The sequence below is a fragment of the Phaseolus vulgaris genome, chromosome 5 (assembly GCF_000499845.2).
Source record: "Phaseolus vulgaris cultivar G19833 chromosome 5, P. vulgaris v2.0, whole genome shotgun sequence".
Classification (NCBI taxonomy): domain Eukaryota; kingdom Viridiplantae; phylum Streptophyta; class Magnoliopsida; order Fabales; family Fabaceae; genus Phaseolus; species Phaseolus vulgaris.
The window spans coordinates 4,255,363-4,280,166 of record NC_023755.2 but is presented as its reverse complement, the minus strand read 5'-3'; the positions used below and the strand labels follow the sequence as shown (position 1 = coordinate 4,280,166).

The 24,804-nt window shown below is 27.7% G+C and overlaps 3 protein-coding genes and 1 non-coding gene across 4 annotated transcripts; 3 read left to right on the top strand and 1 right to left on the bottom strand.

Annotated features, from left to right (window-relative positions):
* Positions 1–2,210: 2,210 nt before the first annotated feature.
* LOC137836155 (uncharacterized) lies at positions 2,211–3,584 on the top strand. Its single transcript, XM_068645010.1, has one exon. The coding sequence runs from the start codon at positions 2,211–2,213 to the stop codon at positions 3,582–3,584; it is 1,374 nt and encodes a 457-aa protein (XP_068501111.1).
* Positions 3,585–11,934: 8,350 nt separating this feature from the next.
* Positions 11,935–12,016, bottom strand: TRNAS-GCU (transfer RNA serine (anticodon GCU)). Its single transcript has one exon. It is a non-coding gene; the product is annotated as a tRNA-Ser (tRNA).
* Positions 12,017–12,114: 98 nt separating this feature from the next.
* On the top strand, positions 12,115–14,779 carry LOC137834926 (uncharacterized). The gene is made up of 2 exons (XM_068643169.1): positions 12,115–12,922; positions 14,286–14,779. The coding sequence occupies exons 1-2, from the start codon at positions 12,289–12,291 to the stop codon at positions 14,291–14,293; spliced, it is 642 nt and encodes a 213-aa protein (XP_068499270.1). The 5' UTR covers positions 12,115–12,288; the 3' UTR covers positions 14,294–14,779.
* A 2,197-nt stretch (positions 14,780–16,976) lies between these two features.
* On the top strand, positions 16,977–17,645 carry LOC137834922 (uncharacterized). The gene has a single exon (XM_068643165.1). It carries the CDS (start codon positions 17,078–17,080, stop codon positions 17,321–17,323), a length of 246 nt encoding a protein of 81 aa, XP_068499266.1. The 5' UTR covers positions 16,977–17,077; the 3' UTR covers positions 17,324–17,645.
* Positions 17,646–24,804: the final 7,159 nt, after the last annotated feature.

Genomic DNA, 24,804 nt, shown 5'->3' with positions numbered 1-24,804 from the left:
TTACAACCTTTCATTTAAATTAAAAATTTATTCTAAATAAAAAAGGATCTGCAATATATATTTATTATTTGTTTTTTTTAAATCGAATCTTAAATTCAGAATTTCATGGAAAACATACCCTTTCCTTTTTATTTTAATATACATTTACTGTTAATACACTTTCTTTCACTCATCGTAGCTAATTTTTTTCTTTCCATATTAATTATATTAAGAAAGTAATTAGAAAAAAATACGTTATCTTAAAATTTAAAAAATGATATATAAAAATAAATAAAATGTTATTAAAAAAGAAAATGATAAAAGAACAAAAGAAAAAATATTTTCGAATTATTTTAATAATTATAATTGCTTATCCTAACTGTGCGACATTTTATTTTTTAAAAATATCTCGAATAAAAATGCTAAATTAAACAACTTATAAAAATTATTGAACTTATAAACAACTTATTACCAAGATTTACTCAGAAAGGAGACTAATACGAAGAAAAAGAAGACATTGAGTAACAAGACCACCGTGTAAATAAAGAGAAGTATAATTACGAAACTCACTTCCACATTGTAAAAACATTATGTTTCAAATTTACATTATGATTCAAATTTTAGGTGATATAGATTCAATGTTTTTGAAATATTTATCATAAAATATGAAGGAATGAATCTAGACTGTGAAATTGTAAAAATGAAAAGGAGAATAATAAATGTTATATATAAATATTGAATTGTTATTAAATTTTAAAAATATAGTTTTAAGAGTTTAAATTATTCTTTAAAAAATTTATAAACATATTTTGATTGAAAGATTAAAAAAATAATGTTTTTATTTAATATGTAAGATTTTAGGTTGATTATTCAAATTAGTGAATTATGATGAATCAACTTATTTTTCTTGACACACGAATTACAGCCTAAATATTAAAAACATAATTATTAAGTTTTTTAAAATACATTTAGACTAATTTAAATAAATCTTTAAAAAATTGATAAATACATTATCTTTTATTAAATATATAGGTTGATTATTCGAGTTTATTGTTAAATTATGATCAATAAACTGAATTTTCTTGACGCGTTAAAAACAGAAAAAATACTAAATACACTGAATTGTTAAAAATTATAAAATAATATAAATTATTCTTTAAAAATGGAAAAAATACATTATACTAAATATGTTGTTTTGGCTATTTAATTTTAATATTAAATTCTGCTCAACAAACTGCTTTTTCCTCACATATTAAATTATAGAGTAAAATATTAAATGTATATTAAAATACTGAGTTGTTAAAAAGTTTAAAGTATGTTTAATGATTTCAATTATTTTTAAATATTACTAAATATATTATTTTTATTGAATATAAGAATTTATATTTACTATTCAAATATTATATTAAAATATAGAGTAAAATATTAAATGTATATTAAAATACTGAGTTGTTAAAAAATTTAAAGTATGTTTAATAATTTCAATTATTTTTAAAATTAATAAATATATTATTTATATTGAATATAAGAATTTAGATTGACTATTCAAATTTTATATTAAATTATTACCGACACACTCTCTTTTAACACATTATAATGACAGAACCAATACTAAGGACATACTAAAATATAATTCAAAACATAATTAGAATAATTGAAATTATTCTTCAAAAATTGCACAAAGATGTTATTTTTAAGAAATATAAGATTTTAGATTAACTTTTTAAATTTAATATAAAATTTTGGGATCAAGAAGCCGAAGAATAAAATACATCAACCCTAGAAAGTTATTATAGGGGTAGCTTTTAAAATATTTTACTAAAAAATAAGAAGGAAAGGAATATAAAAAAACAACTTTTGATAAAATGTCAAAGAAAAGGTATTTTTCTAAGCACCAAGCTAACTAGACAATTAATATTAATTTATATTAAAATATTTAGACAAAACTTTTAAAATATAACTATTAATAATTAAAATATGTTGACTTTATTAAATATTTTAGACTAACTACTTAAAACTGAAATCTCAAAGAAAACATAAAGCATTTAAACTTATTGAAATCTAATTAATGTTTGGTCTCAACTGATATTAAACTGTTGAGAAAAACACTTGAAGTATCAACTTTACTATTTAAACATTGTTTTGTAGTTACTTAAACATCATCCAAGGAGATGGAATCTTCAAAAGTTTACTTGGTTTGTGTAGTATCTTTTTTATTCGTTTCTTTTGTCATGGGTGGTCGTTTCATAAACAATGAAATTAAGAGCTTTGTTTCTATAGGTCCAAACCCTACTAAATTTCTTGATCCAATCTCAACATCAGTTGTTTCAATTGTTGATCCTATTAAATATCTTTATCCAACGTCACTTGTTTCAACGGTTTTCAATGACATAAGTTTTCAAGGTGATATTAAGAGGCTTGTTCCCACAGGTCCAAATTCCGCTCAATCTCCTGATCCTCCAATCAAAAGACTTGTTCCCACAGGTCCAAATCCCGCTGAGTCACCTGACCCAACACCAATCAAAAGACTTGTTCCCACAAGTCCAAATCCTACTAAATTTCTTGATCCAATCTCAACATCAGTTGTTTCAGTTGTTGATCCTACTAAATCTCTTGATCCAAGATCACTTGTTTCAATTGTTTCCAATGACGTAAGTTTTCAAGGTGATATTAAGAGACTTGTTCCCACAGGTCCAAATTCCGCTCAATCTCCTGATCCTCCAATCAAAAGACTTGTTCCCACAGGTCCAAATCTCGTTGAGTCACCTAACCCAACACCAATCAAAAGACTTGTTCCCACAGGTCCAAATCCTACTAAATTTCTTGATCCAATCTCAACATCAGTTGTTTCAATTGTTGATCCTACTAAATATCTTTATCCAACGTCACTTGTTTCAACGGTTTTCAATGACATAAGTTTTCAAGGTGATATTAAGAGGCTTGTTCCCACAGGTCCAAATTCCGCTCAATCTCCTGATCCTCCAATCAAAAGACTTGTTCCCACAGGTCCAAATCCCGCTGAGTCACCTGACCCAACATCAATCAAAAGACTTGTTCCCACAAGTCCAAATCCTACTAAATTTCTTGATCCAATCTCAACATCAGTTATTTCAGTTGTTGATCCTACTAAATCTCTTGATCCAAGATCACTTGTTTCAATTGTTTCCAATGACGTAAGTTTTCAAGGTGATATTAAGAGACTTGTTCCCACAGGTCCAAATTCCGCTCAATCTCCTGATCCTCCAATCAAAAGACTTGTTCCCACAGGTCCAAATCTTGTTGAGTCACCTAACCCAACACCAATCAAAAGACTTGTTCCCACAGGTCCAAATCCTACTAAATTTCTTGATCCAATCTCAACATCAGTTGTTTCAATTGTTGATCCTACTAAATCTCTTGATCCAAGATCACTTGTTTCAATTGTTTCCAATGGCGTAAGTTTTCAAGGTGATATTAAGAGACTTGTTTCCACAGGTCCAAATTCTGCTCAATCTCCTGATCCTCCAATCAAAAGACTTGTTCCCACAGGTCCAAATCCCGCTGAGTCACCTGATCCAACACCATTTGTTTCCGGTCACATAAGTCGCCAAGTGGATATTAATTAAAATACTTGTTCGTATGATCACACTCAATCCCGCAACCCAACTCCAAAGTCAATTGATACTTACAACATATATTTCCGAAGATGATAATGCACTTAGCTTGGTTTGTATTTTGTGATGATTGTTTTTGTTTTGTCTTGTGGAACTTTGTGTGACTAGTGTTCTTTAATACTTTTGTTTGAGGTGTTGTTCATGTTTTTGTTTGAAGTGGATGTTCTTGACGAACATTAATAAACCAGCCATATATGTAAGATTTGGCTTTTGAGTAATATCATCACATAATTAATTACTTGAAACAAAAAAAATAACTATTATTTCCATTTTGTTTAATAAATTTTGTTACTTCAGTTGCCATAACAAACATTTAATCGGAACCATATAACTGAAAATCTCTTTAAAGAATCTCAATCTAGTAACTTTTGCTCGTATTTAATTTTTTATTATATAAATTTAATTTTATTAATAAAAAATAATATTATAATCACTAAACACTTATAACAGAATTGGTGAAAATCGAACATGCAATTTTTTTCAAAAAAAATAATTACATATATATATATATATATTCACATTTAAGTATTGATATTAAGTAATATTATATTAAAATTATAACTAATAACAAATTATGATAAATTGTAAAATACTGAAAATAACATCATTATATAAAAATGTTCACATCATTTGTACTTTTAATAATTTTGAGATAGTGTGTCAGGTAGGCTGAAATTTTTTGGGTGATGTTTTTTTTATAATGGTGTTCGCTTAATAGGAGCAGGAGTGGTATTCAGTGAAGTAACCAATTAATTAAGTATATGGTATAATAAACTGTTTGGACTGGTATTACTAACTTAGTAAAGATTTTTTTTTGTAATTTGCAGGGAGAAAAACACGAGTCACATGATGGAAGGAAAATATAGATAATATTGACTTAAATGTATATTTGTATTTTGTACGAATGATTAACATAAAGGAGGATAAACTGACTTAATAAACTATGAATCTAAAGACAGCATAGATAGGAAACATGTGATATGTATAATAGGGGCTTTATCAAAAAGATGTATTTTTGTTGGGTGTTGTTAAAGGATATTTATTTTGCTGTCTAATATTGGCTTGGAGTATAGAAATTTGGTAAATAACTTTTTAATGTAAAAAGGTCAAGACACCCTAAAGTGTCTCAATTATTTAATTTATTCATTATTGAGAAAAAAAAACTCACTACAAAAAAAATCAGTATTATCTACGGATTTTTACCTAGGGATCTGAGTCCGTAGGTAAATTCAGCATTACCTACGGATATTACCTACAGATTCTAATCCGTAAGTAAATTCAGCATTACCTACCAACTATTACCCACGAATTCTAAATTTGTTGGTAAATTCAGCATTACCTACCAACTATTACCTACGAATCTTATTACCTACCAACTTTTACCTACGGATCTCTATTATCTACCAACTATTATACATATTATTAATATTAATATAATAATTTAAATAATATAAATAGTATTATATTAATAATAATAATATTTAATAATATTAAACAATATTAATAATAATGATGATATTAAATATATGAAGAATGTTATTAATTTTTATTTTATTAATTATATTAATATTGATAATCATACTTATAAATATAATAATAATCATAACATGACAACAAAACTTGACTGGTGTAATGGTTAAAGCTTCTATAGGCTTCGAGTCCCACCTGCTGGCTAATGTTGAGTTCTAACATTAATTATAATTGTCATTGCATATATAATAATTATCAATAAAATTCATAAAAATTGTCAAAAAAAAAACTGCAGTTGGTGGGTAATGCTATTTTCGTTACCTACGAACATAATATCTGTAGGTAAATTACCGACGCCAACATTACATACGGATTTTTTTCTGTGGGTAATCCGTAGGTAATGTTGATTTACCTACGGATTTTGTTCGTAGATAAATTGAATTTTTCTTGTAGTGACTTTTAATAATTTTATTCATTAGTCATAACAAAAAAAACTACAATTATTTTTAGAATAATTCTCTAAATTTATATTTATTGATAACATATTATTTTATAAATTAAATAAAAGATTAATTTAGTTTGTAAAAATTAATTGAAAACAACACCTGCATCAGCAAAGAAAACTATGAAAATTAAACAAAACAAGAAAAAACTCATTTCCTTCTGAAACCCTACTTGAAGGATGAATTTGCATGTTCTGTAGTATATTAGCTTCACCTAATCTTCAAAAACAAAGAACTTTTAAGAGATTCAAAAGGTCGCCTTTGTCATTTACCATAATCCAACTGAAGGAGGAGGAATTCATCTATCTAACATGAAACCTCACTCTTCTCTTCATCTTTTGTAGTTTTATCAAAATCGAGGTTCCGTTATCAAATCCCTTTTGGTGTTATATATAATGCAACAAAAATAAAAGGTGAAAGACTCCAAAATCACTCATGTGAAGTAATGTATAGTCTTCATAGTGAACCCGGAAGGTTTTGGTTAGAGCAATAGCAGCACTACAAGAAAACAGCCAAATAGCTTCTAAATTTTTGCGTGGGCCATTTTCGGACGCTACTATCGTCGGTCAAAATGGCGAGAAATCCACGCAAAAATGGCAATGGACGCAAAACGGACGCACTTATGGATTTAATGTTTTTTCTTAAAACATTCCAGTTTGCGTCGGCTCAGGCCCATGCATATGCGTCCGTTACAACCCACGCAAAGCCCACGCATCTTTATATTTTAGGATTTTAAAATTATTAATTTAAATTTATTTAATGTATAACAAATATTTTAATATTTAATTCTTTATTGTATTTATTTTAAAATTATTTCTTTAATATTATAATAAATTATTTAATTTATCAAATTTTAATATAAATTAGTTAAATTAAAATTATTAAATTAATTAAGTGTTTGATTTAAAATTAATTTAGTAAAAGAAAAGATCTATTTAAATTATTTAAATGTTATATAAAATATTTTATTATTTTAAAAATTATTTATTTTAAATTTATTTTATTTATATATTGTCATAAATTCTTTTTTTTAAAATTATGATATAAATTAGTTAAATTAAATTTATTAAATTGAGGAAGTGTTTAATTTTGAAATTATTTAAATGAAGTTATCTTAAAATGTTTATAAAGATTTGAAAACATGTAGAAAAATAATAATTAATTAAAAAATAGTAAAAGAAAAGTACTCCAGTTAAGCACGAAGACGAGAAGTACCCCAGTCAAGCACCTAACAACCTTGCCCGACCGAGGGACGAAGACGAAAACTTTCAATAGTTCTCTAGGTCCTATCTAAGCAAGCTATTGATGGGAACAACAAGTACCTGTTAGTAGCAATGTCAAAACCCACATCACCACAACCAAGTAATAAGGTAGGGTGTGTTGCATATTTTTGCAAGATGCCTAGACCTTCAAACTTTGCTGAATAATTCTGCAGGAAGCTTAGGCATTCAAAAACATTGGTCTTGTTTGTTTTTAGTGTAAGATTGTAATGTTTCTAGATTTGTAAGCAAGAAGGTAAAATTGTAGGTATTTGTATAAGGGTTAAGACACCCCTGAAATGTTCTTTTTAATTCATTTATTCTTTGCTTAAAAAATCATTGAATTTAACAGGTGGTGACAGCTAACACTCTATACTCAAGTAGCTAGCTTCATCTTATAATGTTTGACAAGCATGGACATAGAGATGCATTAAATATGCTCTATGTAGCATTAAATGTCAATATCTTCTTACAATAACATTTTGATAGTTAAGAATACTTTTTCCCCATTAAATTAAAAAACTTTTTACTCAAAATAAAATAAAAAACAAACACAACTATATAAAACAGATAATTAGACGGATTAAGATTTGTTTTTGTCAAACTTAAGTTTTCACTTCTCTAATTACACAAGAAAGTTAAACATGTACACAAACGACAATGATTTTTTTTAAATAAAATTTGATTACTTACTTTTTCTATTAATAAACTTTTTACTTAAAAAATAAAACATTTATACCTTCATCCATTTAAATCACGTTTACTCTTAAACAATTAACTAGATTCTTACATCCTTTTATTTAAATTAAAAAATTATTCTAAATAAAAAAGGATCTGCAATATATATTTATTTATTTTTTTAAAATCGAATCTTAAATTCAGAATTTCATGGAAAACATACCCTTTCCTTTTTATTCTAATATACATTTACATGTTATTACACTTTCTTTCACTCATCGTAGCTAATTTTTTTCTTTCCATATTAATTATATTAAGAAAGTAATTAGAAAAGAATACGTTATCTTAAAATTTTAAAAATGATATATTAAAATAAATAAAATGTTATTAAAAAAGAAAATGATAAAAGAACAAAAGAAAAAGTATTTTCGAATTATTTTAATAATTATAATTGATTATCCTAACTGTGCGACAGTTTATTTTTAAAAAATATCTCAAATAAAAATGCTAAATTAAACAACTTATAAAAATAACGTTTATTGAACTTATAAATAATGTAACCCCACCTTTTCAGATACATTCTAGAAAGGTTTTTACTAACTAATAAGGACAAGTTGGGGTCACCTGCTTTTGTTTCGTTGAGAATTGTTCGTTTCTAACACAATTATTGCATTTTAACCAATAAGAGCTTTTTATAGATTCACACTTATCAATAACCCAAAAAATTAGATGTAGAGTCACGCAATATAAAAAAAAAATGATGATTTTGGGTTTTGGATTTTGAATATTGAAACCCATTTAATCCCCTTAATTATAAAATACCTTTTATTTTATTTTTTTATATTAAGAAGGTTTTCTTTTAAATGTTAGGTTATTATATTTATTTTTTCATTTTCTTCTTCATTACTCTACCTCGCGTGAGTGAGTGTGTTGAAGATAAGAACATTTAATAATATATAAGTCAGTTTTATAAAGTTAAGTTATGTCTAGAGTTGAAATAAATATGTAGTTTCACATCTGAGTTGAAGGACCTGTGAGAAGAGATGTGTTGAAAATCCCACATCGAATATAATATATGTAAGTGCAGACCTCGTCTTTAAGTTAGTTTTACGCCTATAATAAAAACTTGATGATTTTTTTTATGAATGGATGGAATGAAACTTAAACCTAATCTCTAAACCCTATATCAAGATCATAATGACAGTTAGTTTGAAAAATGTTAGAAATTAAAGAGAAATGTAATCACATCTAACCATAATTAGATAGTGATGTAAAAATGAATAGGTTTCCTTTTTGGGTGCTTTCAACATCTATGTGGAATATAGAAATGATTGGTGTGAAGTTGTGGTGAGAGTGGTTGCAAGGTAGTGGGATGAAAGATGCAACCTAATGAGAAGAGTGCAATGGGAGAGTGTTTTAGTGAGTAGTGATGGGTGAAAGAAGAGTGAAGTGGTTGGATTGGTTTTGTTTTCTTATGGAATATTACAAATATTAGGAATCGGTTGGGTTTTGATTGCATGTCTTTTTGTTGGATGTTGATATTGCATCTCTCATATAACCATTTCTTTAATCACCACTTCAAATCATTTAAAACATTATGCTATAATATGCATTTATCTCGTTTCCAATAAAAAAAAAACTTCATAAAAAAACAATTTTACGTGGAAGATTTGGACTCTTTATATGTGGAAGGGAAAACACGAATTCTAAGTGTTTGGATTTATCAATTTTCTGTGATTTGAATGGGAGATGAATTAAAATTTAATTATTTTTACACCAATCTAAATATTGTAAGGTCGAATTGCCTAAAACATAATTGGACAATGCTTAAATTTTTTATCTAACCATTTATAAATTAAATAAACAAATTAGTTTAGTTTAATAATTAGTTATGAAGTGTTTTATAGTAACTTTTCTCGTTTTTATATAATAAGAAAATCATATTTAAATTAATTAGAAGTGAAGTAAAATAAATATGTAATTATTATTTATTATAAGAAATAATTGATATTTTCTTAAACTTAAAAAAGTAATAAATAAATAAATAACTAATCATATATTTAAATCTTATGAAAATGTGTCAAATATACAAGAATTGTGTATTTAAGATTTTTTTAAAAATATTTTTTGAAAAACATTTTTTTTAAATAATGTGTAATATACTTAAAGAGAGATTAGATGTGTAATATACTTAAGCGAGATAAATACCCTCTTTAAAAAACTTTGCTCCTTAATATAGTTACAAATAAATAACATAAAATATAAAAAGATAATAGTTTAGAGAGATTTAACAAGTTATTTTTATTGGTTCATTTAATAAACTCAAACCATATTTAGTTTTTTAACGATTTATTTAATAACTCAAATCATGTCAATTTTTTATCAACACAATTAAGGTTCCATTAGTATAAACTAACATTACAAGTTACAAGACAAATATTATTTGGACTCATCCATTTTTCGTAAACTATAAGTATTGTTTGGATATAAACACTTGTTGCTAAACTACAAGTACTGTTTGGATACAACAATTTCTAGCTAAACACAAGTATTAATTAATTAGAACACAACTACTTCTAGCTAAGCACGAGTATTGTTCAGTCAAGCACTCATGGCTAAAAGACTTTGTTTGCATTAAGGTTGTGAACTAAACATTCATAGGTTTCACTCACTAAAAGATAAATGCCTACTGATAAAGACTCTTTTTTAGATAAATATGAAAATAAACAATTTTCTTTCTCATAAATAGAAGGTTAAAGATTGGTTAAGATTGCAAGAACTTGTTCTCATATTCATCGGAAGAGTTTCTTCAATCTTTCTTCTTCACAGAGATCTTCTTTATATAAAATTGAGAAGAAAATAGTTGTTGCAAATCCTTCAAGAACCATTGTGAGGTTATATGTATTTCATCTTAAATACCGCATAAATATCTCTTCACATAAATGCTCTGATACACGACATTACTTATCAGACCTAGGGTAGGTAACTTATTTCCTCTTTAGTGTGTAAAGCATAGGGCTCATCAAAGCTTGTTGACTTTCGCAAAATTATCATTTTGCCTTTTTAAAAAACTTGTTTGCGTACAACATCTTTAAGCACATTCTTCAAAAAGATCTTATATCAACACTTCAAAGTGAGATCCTCCTACTAGAAACAAATAGAATAACATTTCTGTTGGTTATTAATTCATATTTTATTATTATTAATTCTGATTTTATTACCCTTAAACTATTTTACTGTTATTATTGCATTAATGATCACTTTACAAGCCTGTTAGTATTTTTATTTTATAGCTTAATTTTATTATATATACTATTGAAGTAAATCAAAATGTATGAGATCACCTCAACAATTTTGCAATCTTGTGCACTTACCTTTCATTAGTTTCTACAACCTTTTGTCTTTTTTTATTTCCTTCAATTAGTTCCTACAACATGCACACACAAAGTAAACATTTATAAGTCTTCGACGTGTACCAATGAATGTTGACCGTGTATCAACTTCATATAACCCAACAAAAGTTGATTAGATGAAGTATATAAGCAAAATGCTTGCGTCTGTTCGATGAAATTTGAGCCTATTTTATTTCTTGTGTGATTTACTTATATTTATAGATATTCTAGAAGAGAACTTGATTTTTTTACACTACTTGTTCTTACATATTATTGATATGATTTAGGTCTTTTGAACTATTTAATCAAATTGACCAACCCTTCCAATAATTCTAATTTGTACAACCTTTTCCATTTTATTAACCCTTTCTTAATTATTTTAGCTCATTACAAGGGTTGAAGGTGAAAATCATGAAAAGTAAATACTCATATTTTATATTTTTCAATTAAAAAATTATTGTTCCATACCCAAAAGTTATAGGAATTCAAGAAAGAAAATTATTTATACATAATTTTCTCTTTCAACTCACCTAAAGATTCCTAAAAGAATCGTGATAGAAGAACCGAACTCTATAAATATATAAATAATGCTACATTATTTGTTTATGAATAAATTTTAAACAGAACAACTCTATTTTTAAAACATTAAATAGAAAAAAAAATTACTTATCCTAACGTGACAATACATTTTTTTTTTCTTCCTAACTAGAATAAGTTGCATTATTTTAAAGCACAAATTTAAATGATATATAACTTCCCAAAGGAGAAGTCTCCGCTTAATTGGTATTTATGTAGCACCACCAATCATGCTTTAATTTAATTCATCAAACAAATTAATCAACACATTCCATCCGTTGACTCATCGGTCTCTAAAATTTAACACTTCATAAATATAACTGAAAATAAATTTAAAAATTAAATATCAGTGTTTTTTTTAGGTTTTTTAAATTTATTATTAGTTTAAATGGCTTTCTTAATAAAGGAGAAAGAAAAAAAAAATCGTCGCCTGAGAGATTCGAACTCTCGCGGGGAAACCCCATGTACTTAGCAGGCACACGCCTTAACCACTCGGCCAAAGCGACGTCGTTGTTGATGAATCAATCAAGTTTTATTTAAAGGAAATTTGTTTATGGTGAAAGGTTGCATTAGGGAAGGTACCAAATGGAAGGAAACAAAAAAAGGGGAAAAGCGATAGAGAAACGAAGCACTAGAGTCGGTGGGGGTCCCACTTTTTTTCTCTCTCTAAATTCCTCACCCAACTCAACACCTCACACTCATTATTATTATTATTTTTACTGATTCTCTCCTCATTCATTCCCGCGGCCACCGCCACCACCCACCTCCTCCTCCTCCGATGGCGACGGCGGCGGAGCCCGAAGCGAAGACCTACTGGTGCCACGAATGCGACATGAGCGTGTCCCTCACGCTCCCTCCCTCGCCTCTCCTCTGCCCGCACTGCCACACCCACTTCCTCGAACTCATGGACTCTCCCTTCTCCCAAAACGACGCCGAATCACCGCTCTTCGACGTTCTCTTCCAGGACGCGCTCTTGCTGCTCTCCCCCAAGCCCCTTCCTACCAAACCCCGCCCTCTCCCCTCCGTCCACGTCACCCCGTCGCTCCTCTCCGCGCTCGACCCCAACGGCGTCGTTTTCTGCGCCGTCTGCAAAGACCAAATTGCCCTCGACGCCGAGGCCAAACAGTTACCCTGCAAACACCTCTACCACGCCGACTGCATCACGCCCTGGCTCGAGCTCCACGCCTCCTGCCCGCTGTGCAGGCTCCGCCTGGAGGAAGAAGCGGCGGCGGAGGAGGAGGAAGAGGAGGGTGACGGCGTGGTGACGGAGATCCGGCGGGAGCTGATCGCGAGGCTGTCGGAGTTGACGGAGGAGGATTTCTACGGGCTGAGGACCACGCTCAGCCACATTGCCTCGCGCCACGCGCTCATCGAAGAGAACGAGAACCGCCCGCAAATTGGCGAACCTCGAGGTACCCAAGCGCCTTTGCTTTAAGGTGCTCTGTCTTTTCTTTTCGTTGCCTTAGATGCATCGCATTTTTAATGCTAAATTACACTACAATTCTGCTCTGTAATCAACTCTAGATGGGAAAAATGGGAAGAAACTTAAAAATAAAAATATAAAGAAATTCAATTTTTCTTCCTATTCTTCTCCAGTATAATTGCTTATGGAGAATGTCTCCAAACAGATCCTCTGTGTAAACTTATATTGTGATAATTGTGAATTTGATTGAAGCTCCAATTTTGGTTGGAGATGACCATTTGAGAGGGTATAGAATTTTGGTTAGGTTAATGTGTGTGTTGTTGTAAGTGTTGAAGAGCCTTATTGATGGTCAATCCTAATTGCGTGTTTCAACTGGGATCTTGAAATTTGAAGGTTGATTTTGTTGAAAGAGGGAATACGTTATGATTACTGAGTGGATATTACATAGTTCAAGATTGCTGAAACTGGAAATTTTTGGTGGTTTGTTTTGCCTAGAAGTTGTTATGAATTTCATGTTTGTAGTTGACTTGAAGCTGGTTTTTCCCCCTTCAGTTGGGCTGGGGAAGGGGAGGAGTGTCAGTAGACTATAGTCGATTCTATCTTTATATGCCAGAATGGGATTGGATCTAAGCATTTTAATTAAGAGCTTAATGAATAAATGTTTGTTATGTAAGTCTTATATATAAGCTTTTGTTTAGTTGAAAAATTGTTTGAATAAACTTCTCGTTAAGTATATGTTTAGAGACCTTGAATATGATCATGTTTAGATAAGTTTTTCCGTAAGTATTTATAGTAAAAAATTAGAATGAAAAAGAAAGCTATTATACGATACAATTTACTTAAGAATTAGTTAAAATAAACCTTTTAGAAAAAGTTAAAATCATTTAACTTCTCCTTAGTGTTGATTTTAACTTTTAGATAAGCTAATTTTAGATTATGGGATAAACTTATTTCACTTTTGCTATTTTTTTTTCTTCTAATAAGACTTCTGGAGAAATTTATTCAAACAAGTTCTAGATACGTTTAAATACTATCTTAGAAGTTACAATTAGTTTTTTGGTAAGCTATCTTGTAAAGGTTGAAATATAAGCTAAGAACAGCTTACCGAGAAATCCAAGTTAGTTTCATAAACTCTCACAAATACTTGCAAAAATGCTTACATTAAAAGACAAGTTTAAATCAGCTCAAAATAAGCATAGCAACTAATAAGTACTAATAATGCCTTGTGGGATAATTAGCTTACTCTAATGTCTTCGTCACTCAATTTTCTTGATCATACATCTTCTACTGTGAAAGAGACTCAATTGTTGCTTATAAACTAATGGTGCTGCTGTTATGATATATGATTGCAGGTATATAGTGTATTAAAATAATGTTGAAGTTGTATCACCACAGATCGTCTTATCAAGTGTAAATCTGCACCGACGATTATGTTGCTTCTTTTCTTTCCCTCCTTTTTTGGGAATCTCCAATTAGCTAGTTGTAGTGTTATAGCCAAAAATACAATAAATTGATGGAGTGCACCAGTAATGTGCACTTCTCTTCCTGTCTTCCACTATCTATGTTGGTCTTAGGAACTGAGTTTCCTTAGCCAAATTTCCCCTCCATTTTAGGCAATAAAATATCGTGTAAAATTTAGCTTTCATTTGTGTTATGTATGAATTGCTCAAGTGGATGGATCCTTCCCACTGAATATCTTCTGCTTTGGCCTTACAGTAGATGATATTTTTGCTGCCAATATTTCTGTAGTTAAGGTAAGAGATTATTGAGGGATTGAATTATTTGAGTGTGGCTGTGTTCCATGGAAAGAAAAGCCTTAAAATGCAAGTTTTGTTGTTGTGTGTAAGTTGTGTTCTGATCTATAATTAGTGAACGAATGCAGCTGGTTAATTATATCATCACCACTTAACTAAACAATTTGGTGCTTCAGATAACGGGTAAAACGGTTTTTTTTTTTAATCATAAGCAGTGAGCATAGAAAATAAGCAGTTTCAAGTATAATATCACAAACGTGAACAATACAAAAAAACTTTGGAATCTTAATTATCTTTATCAAACTACATTATGGTTGGTTTAGTTTTTATTTTTAATTTAAAAACTGAAATAATGTGATTTTTTCATAAAATGTAATTAAGATTATGCTTAAAATTACAAAATAAAATAGTTATATTACTTTACGTAATAAAAAGACTAAACAATAATAATTTAATAAAAAATATAATTTTTTTAAATACTTAACATAGACTAAGTATTGTTTGGGATGATTCAAAGGTATGTATAATTTTTACATGTCTTTATATATTTTTCTTCGAGTGAAATACTTATTTTATATACAAGTGCAAAAAGTTGATTTGGTATGTTTGGAACTTATGGGTCAACTTGTTAATGGATTTTTAAGACTTCATAAATTCAAACTATTTATTCATTGAACTTTGTTTTAAGTCTTACGTCTTCTATTGTATGGTAATCTTCTAAAAGATTATCATCTAAGAATAGTAAAAGAGAAAAAAAAATCTCACAAGTTAACTAAATTTAAACTTAAGTTTTCTTATGAAATAGTGGTTTCGTAATATTTTTCTAACAAACGGATATAAAATAAAAGAATTAATATATTAAATTAGACATTATTTATTATAACTAAAACTAAAATACCAAACATATTGAAATTAATTTTTAAAATTCAAAACTTATGCAAAAATAAATTTAGCCCATATGAATTACAGGATAAGAATATATTTTGGACAAACTTTTTTTCTTAAAACTATAAAAAAAATAGAATAAGTTTGTTTACAAATTAGAGTTAATTTATTTATAAGTTAAAATTAGTTTATACATTATTTCACATAATTTCTATAAATTCTTATGTTTTAATTTACGGAAAAAGTTATGTTATTGGATATTTGAAATTTGTTAGTAAGAAGTTTGTTAGTTGTTGAGGTGGGGGCAGGCATTGAGTGATTGAGGGAAGAATTGAGAGAGAAATTTTTTGATGAATTGCGTTTTGTGAAGAACCTATGTGTCCCACATCTAAGGATCACCCAAACACACTTCATTTCAGAACCCTTTAAAGGGTTTTCAACTTTATGATGGTAAGGCAGAGACGTACAGATTTTGCTTTTGTTGTTCCAATTTAAACGCAAGCAAAGATGTATAATATTTTACATTTGTCGTCAACTCGAAACGAATCTATTAATTGAAATTAGAATAATAATACTCTAATTATTTTTCAAAATTAAACTTAAAAAAAAAACTCATTGATCATAATAGTTAATAATAATATTATTATTAGTAATAGAATATATAGAATAAACATATAAATAATTTATTTTTTAAACTGTCTCAAAGACATCTGTATTTTAAATTTATCTGCAATTATTACAAAAGATGGGTGAGAGAAAACTCACATTTTTTCCTCCAAAAAAAAAACTATAAAAAGAAAAACATACAAATAAATTTAAAAAGAGAATAGTCATACATTTGATTTTTACTGTGGGTAAAAATCTGTTAGATTAATAATTGTGATAGCATTAGCATTGAGATTTAACCATATGATTCAATGAAATAGAAAAAACATATTAAAGAAATAACAACATGAGATGGTGTCCCACAAGAACAAAGAGTAAAATCTATGTCGTCACCGATGGCTAAAGAAGCAAGGTGAGAAATTTCGTTCACTTGTAAGACAAACCAATTAAACAATTATTAACTTGTAAGAACATTGTTTAGATAGAAGCGATGAATCAGCACCTGCCATCAGAAACACCAAATTGACCAAATTTAATATATTTCTTCACAAAACGTGCTCAACTTCTCCTAATAGGTCAACATGCAAAACTCCTCATTCATTGGGGTGTTTTTTCCTTCAAATATCATACTTTTATATGGCCACTACACTCTCAACACGTTTTCTCACACGTCAATTTTCTAGATGACAACAAAAGTTCCAACGTCAAACACTTGGTCAAAACTGCATGGTGTGTTCCATACTTTTCCAAATGGTTTTTCCAACTCATTACACGCATTAAACTCTATAAAAGGACGCATCTCATTTCTCTCCATAACTCATTCATCATCAATCCCTTCATTCTTCATTCTTCACTTCAAATCAACTCATATCATATTTGGTTGCATTCAACTTCAAAAGATGGAGAGCAGCTTAGGAGACATGCTGATTAAGGTTGGTGTGTTCGTACTGGTTCAAGCTTTGGTGTACCTTATCCTTTCCAATTCATCAAACATCTTCTCCAAGAACATCAAGAGATCCAACAGCTTCAGACCTGCAAGATCTGTCAGTATTCGTAGGATGCTGGCTTTGATCTCTGATTTTCCATCTGAAGGAGAACCTTCTCCTTCTCCAAAGACTCCTAAATCACCATCTCTTCAAAGTTAAGTGATTGTCAATAGTAAGGTTTTAGGTTTTAAGGTTACAAATTGCAGAAGGTTGGGAAAATTAAGCTTATGGGGTGCCATGATTAAGGTTCAGAAACCCCAAAATCATGATCTCGTGATTGTGGTTAAGGACTTGTAGTTTGAAACCTTAAACTAGACCAAGTTGTGTGTAAATTGTTTCTGTTTCTTGTACTATTGCTGAAGTAGTCAAACACTCCAAAATTATTGCTTGTAGGCATTGAATTCTTTTGTTCATTCATTTTTTTATGATGAATTTTGTACAATATTTGTGATTGGAATATATTAATATTCATTTACTTTTACCTCTTGTTTCCATCTGAACCTCTAAAAGAAGAGAAACTTCTTAACAATTAGCATAAGCTGCATGGATAAAAGTGATTTAGATTTTTTTTTTCTTTTAATAAAAACTTATATGCAATGCCTCATTGTGATACTTTGTCATCCCAATGAAATTAACACTTCAAGACTCAACAAGTCAACAACCATATAATAATTATGGTAATTATTATATGTTGAAAGTTTCAACATTATATATAAAATTATTAAATTACAATTAATTTTAAAAAAAAAATAGCTACTATATTTACTAAGTTATATAAAATTATTAAATAATAATTAATTTTAAAAAAAAATAATTGTTATATTTACTAAGTTAAATAGTATCTTATACACTAAAAAAATATTATCTAAAATGACTTATATTATTAATAAAAACTATTTTGATACTATTATTTTTTTAGTTTATAAAATTTTATTCAATTTAATTTTTTATATCTAAAATTATTTTTTATTTAATAATATATATATATTATATTCTTTTTCCTTGCACTGTCAAATATTATAAAAAAATAGAATTGTAACCGAGTAATGAAATTATAAAGTGAAAAAATAAATCAGATATGATAATTGAATTTAACATTAATATCTTAATGAACTTGAAGTGAAAATATTATTGGATATGAGAATAAAATGTCATATTAAAGAGTTTTCTGATATTCTTTAAGGGTCTTAAATATTGATTAGGAGTCAAAAAGTCAATAATATATCTTATATTTATCTAAATAAATAATTGTCACCTCATACTTTTTAAGGCATTAAGTACCTTAAACATCTATAAAACCATACCTAACACATAAAAATCAAATCACGAGCAAGTAATTGAATTTCAAAAGAAATAATAACTGATACCTCATACATCTTAAGGAATAAATAAAATTCTCCATATATATAGTTTTAGTAGAGAAAAATTTTAAAAAAAATGAAATGAAATTTTTAATAAAATAAAAACTATTTAAGTACAAGTAAAAAGTAAAATTTCAAAAAAATAATGAATTTTTTTTACAAATTAACTTATACATAAACTAATTTTTTATTTTATAGAAAAATTAATTCTAAATTTTTTGTTCTTTTTTCTATAAACATGTCCCTTAATTAATTTTCACACCCCTTATAGAACCCTTTATAGAAGAGAAAAAGAAAAAAGAAAAACTTCTAAACAAGTTAAAATTAATATGCATAAACTAATTGTAATTTTATTAACTTTATTATTTTTCCTAATAAAATCTTTATAGAAAAAAACTTATCAAAATGTAGCATGGCCATAAAGCTAAACCTATGGTACTCTTTGGACTAAACGTTATCTGAATAACTACCTTATCCAAAATTTGAAAGCTGTGATGATTTTATTTGAAAAGTTGAGATTGATGCGTACAAAACATGAAAAGAGGATATTCCATTCTTAACTAATTCCAAAACATTAAGATTATTCCATTTTGAGCCACACTTTGCAGAGACGCCAACGTGTTTATTCTATCATATAAAGTGTTGCAAATTATTTCTTTCAAGTAATAATAAAGTAAGTCAATTCAGAAAGCATAGGTTGTTTAGTAATTGAAATTACAAAATATTCATATTAATCTTTTAATTTGTACCTAAAAATCTATAAAAAAAAAAGTAGTACCTAAAATTACAACAAGCCAACATGATTCTTAATGTTTAGTAATTTTAGGAATTAAAAATGACCGATCAGTTAGTTTAGAAGATATTTAAAATGGTTTTTATCGTTTTAAAAAATAAATTGCTTGGTATACATAATTTGGGAGACTAATTTGGTATTATTATGTATCTTACAAGCAAGACTAAATTATTATTTTTGGGTAAATATACCTGTTTTATGTTCTTGTGTATTTTTAGTTTAGGATAAATAAAGTGAAATTTAATAAAATAATTGTATTATTGAGCTAATTAAATATTCCAAAAAGTATTTTATCTGTAAAAATTCTTCCTGTTTGGGTCAGGAATATCTTCTCTACTGATTAAAATTGTTCTTCAATCTTCTAGGTGTTGACAGAAGTCTATGTTTGATTGTCGACTTCTAGTCAAAATTTGTGGTATTTGAAAAAGATTATCTGATATTGAAGTTAATGTTCAGTTTTTTAGTGATTGAATATGATAAATGTTAATAAATATGTACTTAGTATGAAATTGTTCAATTTATTTACAGAGATTGGTTGAAACGTCGTGTTTATAGACCTAGGTTAACACAATTTTTGTGATTAATTTCTATATTAGTCTGACACTAGGTACGACATTTTAGTTAATCTCTCACTTAACTTATTTTTAAGGTACTGATTTGTATTTGTTCGCGTAATTAGCTGTTTAGGTGAGGTGTGCACACTATAGAAACATAAGTTAATGTCATAACTTTTTTTTAAAACATAATTCACCTAAAGTATATATGTAATGTTAATCTAAATATATAGTTCTTGTCATTTCGTTAGAAGAAGAAAAAGTTCACAATGATACAATTAGTGATGTTGCCCAAACTAACAAGGCAAAAAAGTAACCCTTTTAGATATAAAATCCTTTCAAAATTATCAGTATTTGTCACTCTGAGAAAGGAAAATTGTTAAGATTTGAAGTGTGTAATAGATATTTAGAAGCACTACATTATCTTTCACGAGAAAAGTTGTTTTGAGATATTAACAAATAAAAACAATTGAATTAAATCACTATGAATTGTAACATATGTTTTGTTTAACTGAATTACAGTTATATGCATCATAATCTTCTAAGTGTTCATATCTTACATAAAATTATCCATTACTGACGCATAATCAAAGTCTTACCATTTTTTTTCTATTTAAAAACAATATATACTTGGTACGAAAGACTTTGCTGGAATAAACTTAAATACAAACAACTAGTGTCCAACACACTAATTTATAAATAAGAAAATATGTAATTCTAGCAGCATTCAAATAATTATTTTAAGGAATTAATTGATCAGGAAATCAATCAGGAAATATAAAAACAAACATAAGCAAAGATATTCTATCTATCAAATATACTTAAGTTGCTTTCATATCTACAACTTGAGGATTTTAATAGGAAATACAACCTTTTATACTTGGATTATAATCAACAAGCAACATATGTACAAATTATGTGAATATTCACGTTATCAAACACAAAGGTTTTATATGTGAATATTATACAATAATACTTGTCTCCTTTTATAATATATAAAAGGAGAAGTTAATAGATGTTCATCATAAAGAAACACACAACATCTACAATGTTTATAACTGTTTATCTTGCATGTAATTTATATTTACACTATAAAAAAATCATTAAATAATAATCAATTTTAAGACAAAAAATAATTAATCACTATATTAACTAAATTATATACTAATTTAGAAACAAAAAAATTATTAGTATCTAATGTGATTTCTATTATTAATAAAATATTATAAAATAGTTTCTAAATTGGTATCTAAATTAGCTACCAAAGTTTTAGCTATTAATATTTTAGATTATAAATTAGTCTTTAAAATACTAATAGAGACTAATTTAGAATATAAGTAGTTAGTAGCTAAAACCTAGTAGCTAATAGTTAGATACCAATTTAGAAACTACTTTATAATTTTATTAATAATAGAAACTACTTTAAATACCAATAATTTTTTATTTTATAAAATGATCTATAATTTAATCAATATAGTAACTAATTATTTTGATCTTTAAAATTAATTTCTATTTAATAATTTTCTTGTAGTGTTATTTGGAGTGTGCTAAAATTCTTAATTTTTCACTTTGTGAAGTTATCCATATGAGAGGAAGTATTTATCATGTCCTCCGATTGAGAGTAAACATTTCTTCAACCATCTCATCTTGTTTGTATATAGGAATGAAAAGAAAGAATACTCGTGTTCTCAATATCAAGGGGAAATTAAAAGTGAAAATCACGAGTGGTTGATGTACTCATTTATAGTGAAAGTATTTTTATTAGTGAAGCCTCTTAAGTGTTATCTAAGGGAGAACTAGATGTAGTCTAAGTTGTAAGTGAACTAAAACTACAATGTTGATATCCTTTTTAAGTCTCTATCTATTAAACAATCTAACAATTCGTGAAAAAAAGTTGTGACTAAAATGGGTTTGTTAAGACACTATATTGGCTCTCGATGTTGGAAAGTCATAAAAATATACTCAGTCACGTGAAGAATGTAAAAAATATTGGAAAAGTTTTAAAAAAATTTAACTAGTGAATTATATTGAATTATTATTAATCTTCTAGTGGTTTGATTATTTATTTGATAAGAGAAATTCACTTTCATTCATCGAAATATATTGTGATTAATTATTTAACTAAATAGGTAAAAGCAATAGCAATACCATTAAAAAAAAGTTGATCTTGTAAATAACTTATTAATAAAGAGTCAACAATTCAAGTTAATAACTAGCTTAGATAAACACAGAGAGTTGGTATTAAAATTGATAATTGAAGTTAGTAAATGATTTAGAAAAACATAATAAAATAGACACAGTTTATATTTGTTGATTTTTTTTTTCCTTACACACAATATTTTCCTCCCTCTTCAACCGGATACTTTTTCTAGTCCATCAAATATGTTTGCAACTTCAATATTCACCCATCTATTCGCGTACAATTCGATATCATCTATGCATTATTACTAATTTATATATTATTAATTTATTTATTTTTGTTATAATTTCCAAAATATTACCTACTACTCTTATTTATTTCCCAATTAGACAATATTAAGTTTTTATTTCACATTTATTATTTCTATATAAAAATATTTATATCCAAATATCAAAATGAAAAACATCATTTTTATCTTAAATAAGACTTGTGCGTTAAATTTTTTTTATCAAATAATCCAATAACTTTCCACGAGTGTAATTAAATATTACAAAATTTAGTTAAGTTCAATATTTAATTTTAATTTATTTTAAAATAAATTTAGTAATTAAATAATTAAATAAATATAACAAATAAATAGATAAAACTCGTGCAAAATTAATCATAGTGACACATTTCATTTCATGTACAAAATTTTTATAATGGTATGACTTACTCATATGAATAACTTTTAAAAAATATGTCGATTAAAACGTACATAACTGTATTGGAAAGAAAAATCTATATAAAAATTGTAGACATAAAATTGAGACAGTATATCTGATTGTTTTGAACTAGGATAAAGCTATGCCCAACAAAATCTTAAAATAAAACTAATAAAAAATATTTTTAACTTGTATATTTATAAATCACTAGTATCACAAATTTCCATTTTTACTTTTTTTTTTCATTTCCTTCTGAAAAATTGGTAGTATTATTATTCTGATTGTGAAGAGCGAAAAGGGTGATGCATTGTTATTTTTTTTTCGGCAATAAAAAATAAATAAATAGGAATCATTTCAGGGGTGGTTCAACCTTTATACACGTGCCGGTCTAGAACCTTCAGACTTACAAAACAAGCCTAACTCAGGAGATTAACCTCATGCAAACCAAAGATTCTAAACACCAGTCGTCAGAAAAGGAAAATGAGGCTGACCTACAGTTAATAGAAACCCACAACCAGACCTTTACTTGTACCAAAGAAAAAACTTCAGAAGCATACCCACTCCTCTATTAAAAATAAGGTTATTCCTATGCTTCCACAACTCGCTTACCACTCCTACCCAAATTGTGGACCAGACGTTATTAACCGTTTCTGAGACATACTCAACCTGAAATTATCAAAATTACACTTTTTGACTCTGTAACAGCAATTCCACTATTATAGTATTTTTAGCGAATAATAAAAAAAAGATAATAGTTGAAAAAATTGGAAAAAAGAATGAAATAGTTCCTTCATAAGATATAAGATATAGAAGACAAAATTGACATGGCTGAATATGAGACGCCACCGAAACCCAATGCATTGTACTTATTAACCGTGTCTGACAAAAGCTTGAACTAAGAGTCACGTGCATGGAAAGAGGGACCACCACTCCACCACCGTGGGTAGTCTTATCAGAGAAGGAAGGAACCCTTCTGCCACCGTATTATCTTTGTGATCTTCACTTCTGTCAGAGAAAGATACTCACTCTGCATTCCCTTTTCTTTTCTTCCCCAACTTATTATTCAACACTCATTACTCAATTCTAGTTTCTAAGAGATCTTTGGAAAATCTTTTTCTCTCACCTTCATCTTACATACAATACCAAAATTACTTTATAAAGTTCTTACTTTATTTTATAAAATGTAATTCAAGCTATATTAAACTTTGAAATAGTTAAGTATATAGCAGATGAAGTTACTCCACTTTGATTTCAAAGTTTTTCATTATAGGAATTTTCATCACCATAAGTTTAGTTTTTTTTAAGCTGTATATCTATCTCATTTATTAACGTATTGTCTTTGTATAAGACTTAGATAGTAGTTCTTACTGGTTTGAATAATTGTCTCGCATACTTCTTTAGTTGTTCTTTCTTCTTTTTCTTTTCGTACTCTCTGGTACTCAGTCGGGAGTAAACCTGCAAAAGGTTCTCCGATGATTAAGTAAGTACTCTGTATAACAATGCTTATTTATAGTGTTAATAGTGGGCTATTTCGTTTATGGGTTGTATCTTATACGTATCTTTAATAACACAACATTACCTGATTTATTGCATGTTTACCAAATTTGTAGCATATTACCTGATTTATCGTGTATCTTTTTATTTTCTATTAATGAAACCAATTTATCCGGTTGGTCGGCTACTAATATCGAGTGACGTGGCTAACTCGGCTCCGACGATACACATACAAAAAAGGATTTTTACGTTAGATATTTTAGACTAATTACATTAAGAGTCTGATGTAGATGCAAAAGACGTAATTTTATATTAGATACAATATCCAACTTAAAAAAAATGTGTATTTATGTTGAATCATAAAGTGACCAACGTGAATAATAATAGGTAAGAGCAAAAAGGATCCAAAATTGATGTTTGCTAGCACATAGTTTGACATAAATTTTGGATATTTTTTAAAATTTAATTAAATTTATCTTCAAACCAAAATTTAAAATGCAAAAAAAAAAAATACCAATCCACATTCACATACAATATAAGTTAACATTTTAAAAAAGTTATAAAAAACTTAATGTAACATAAAAATTAGTTAAA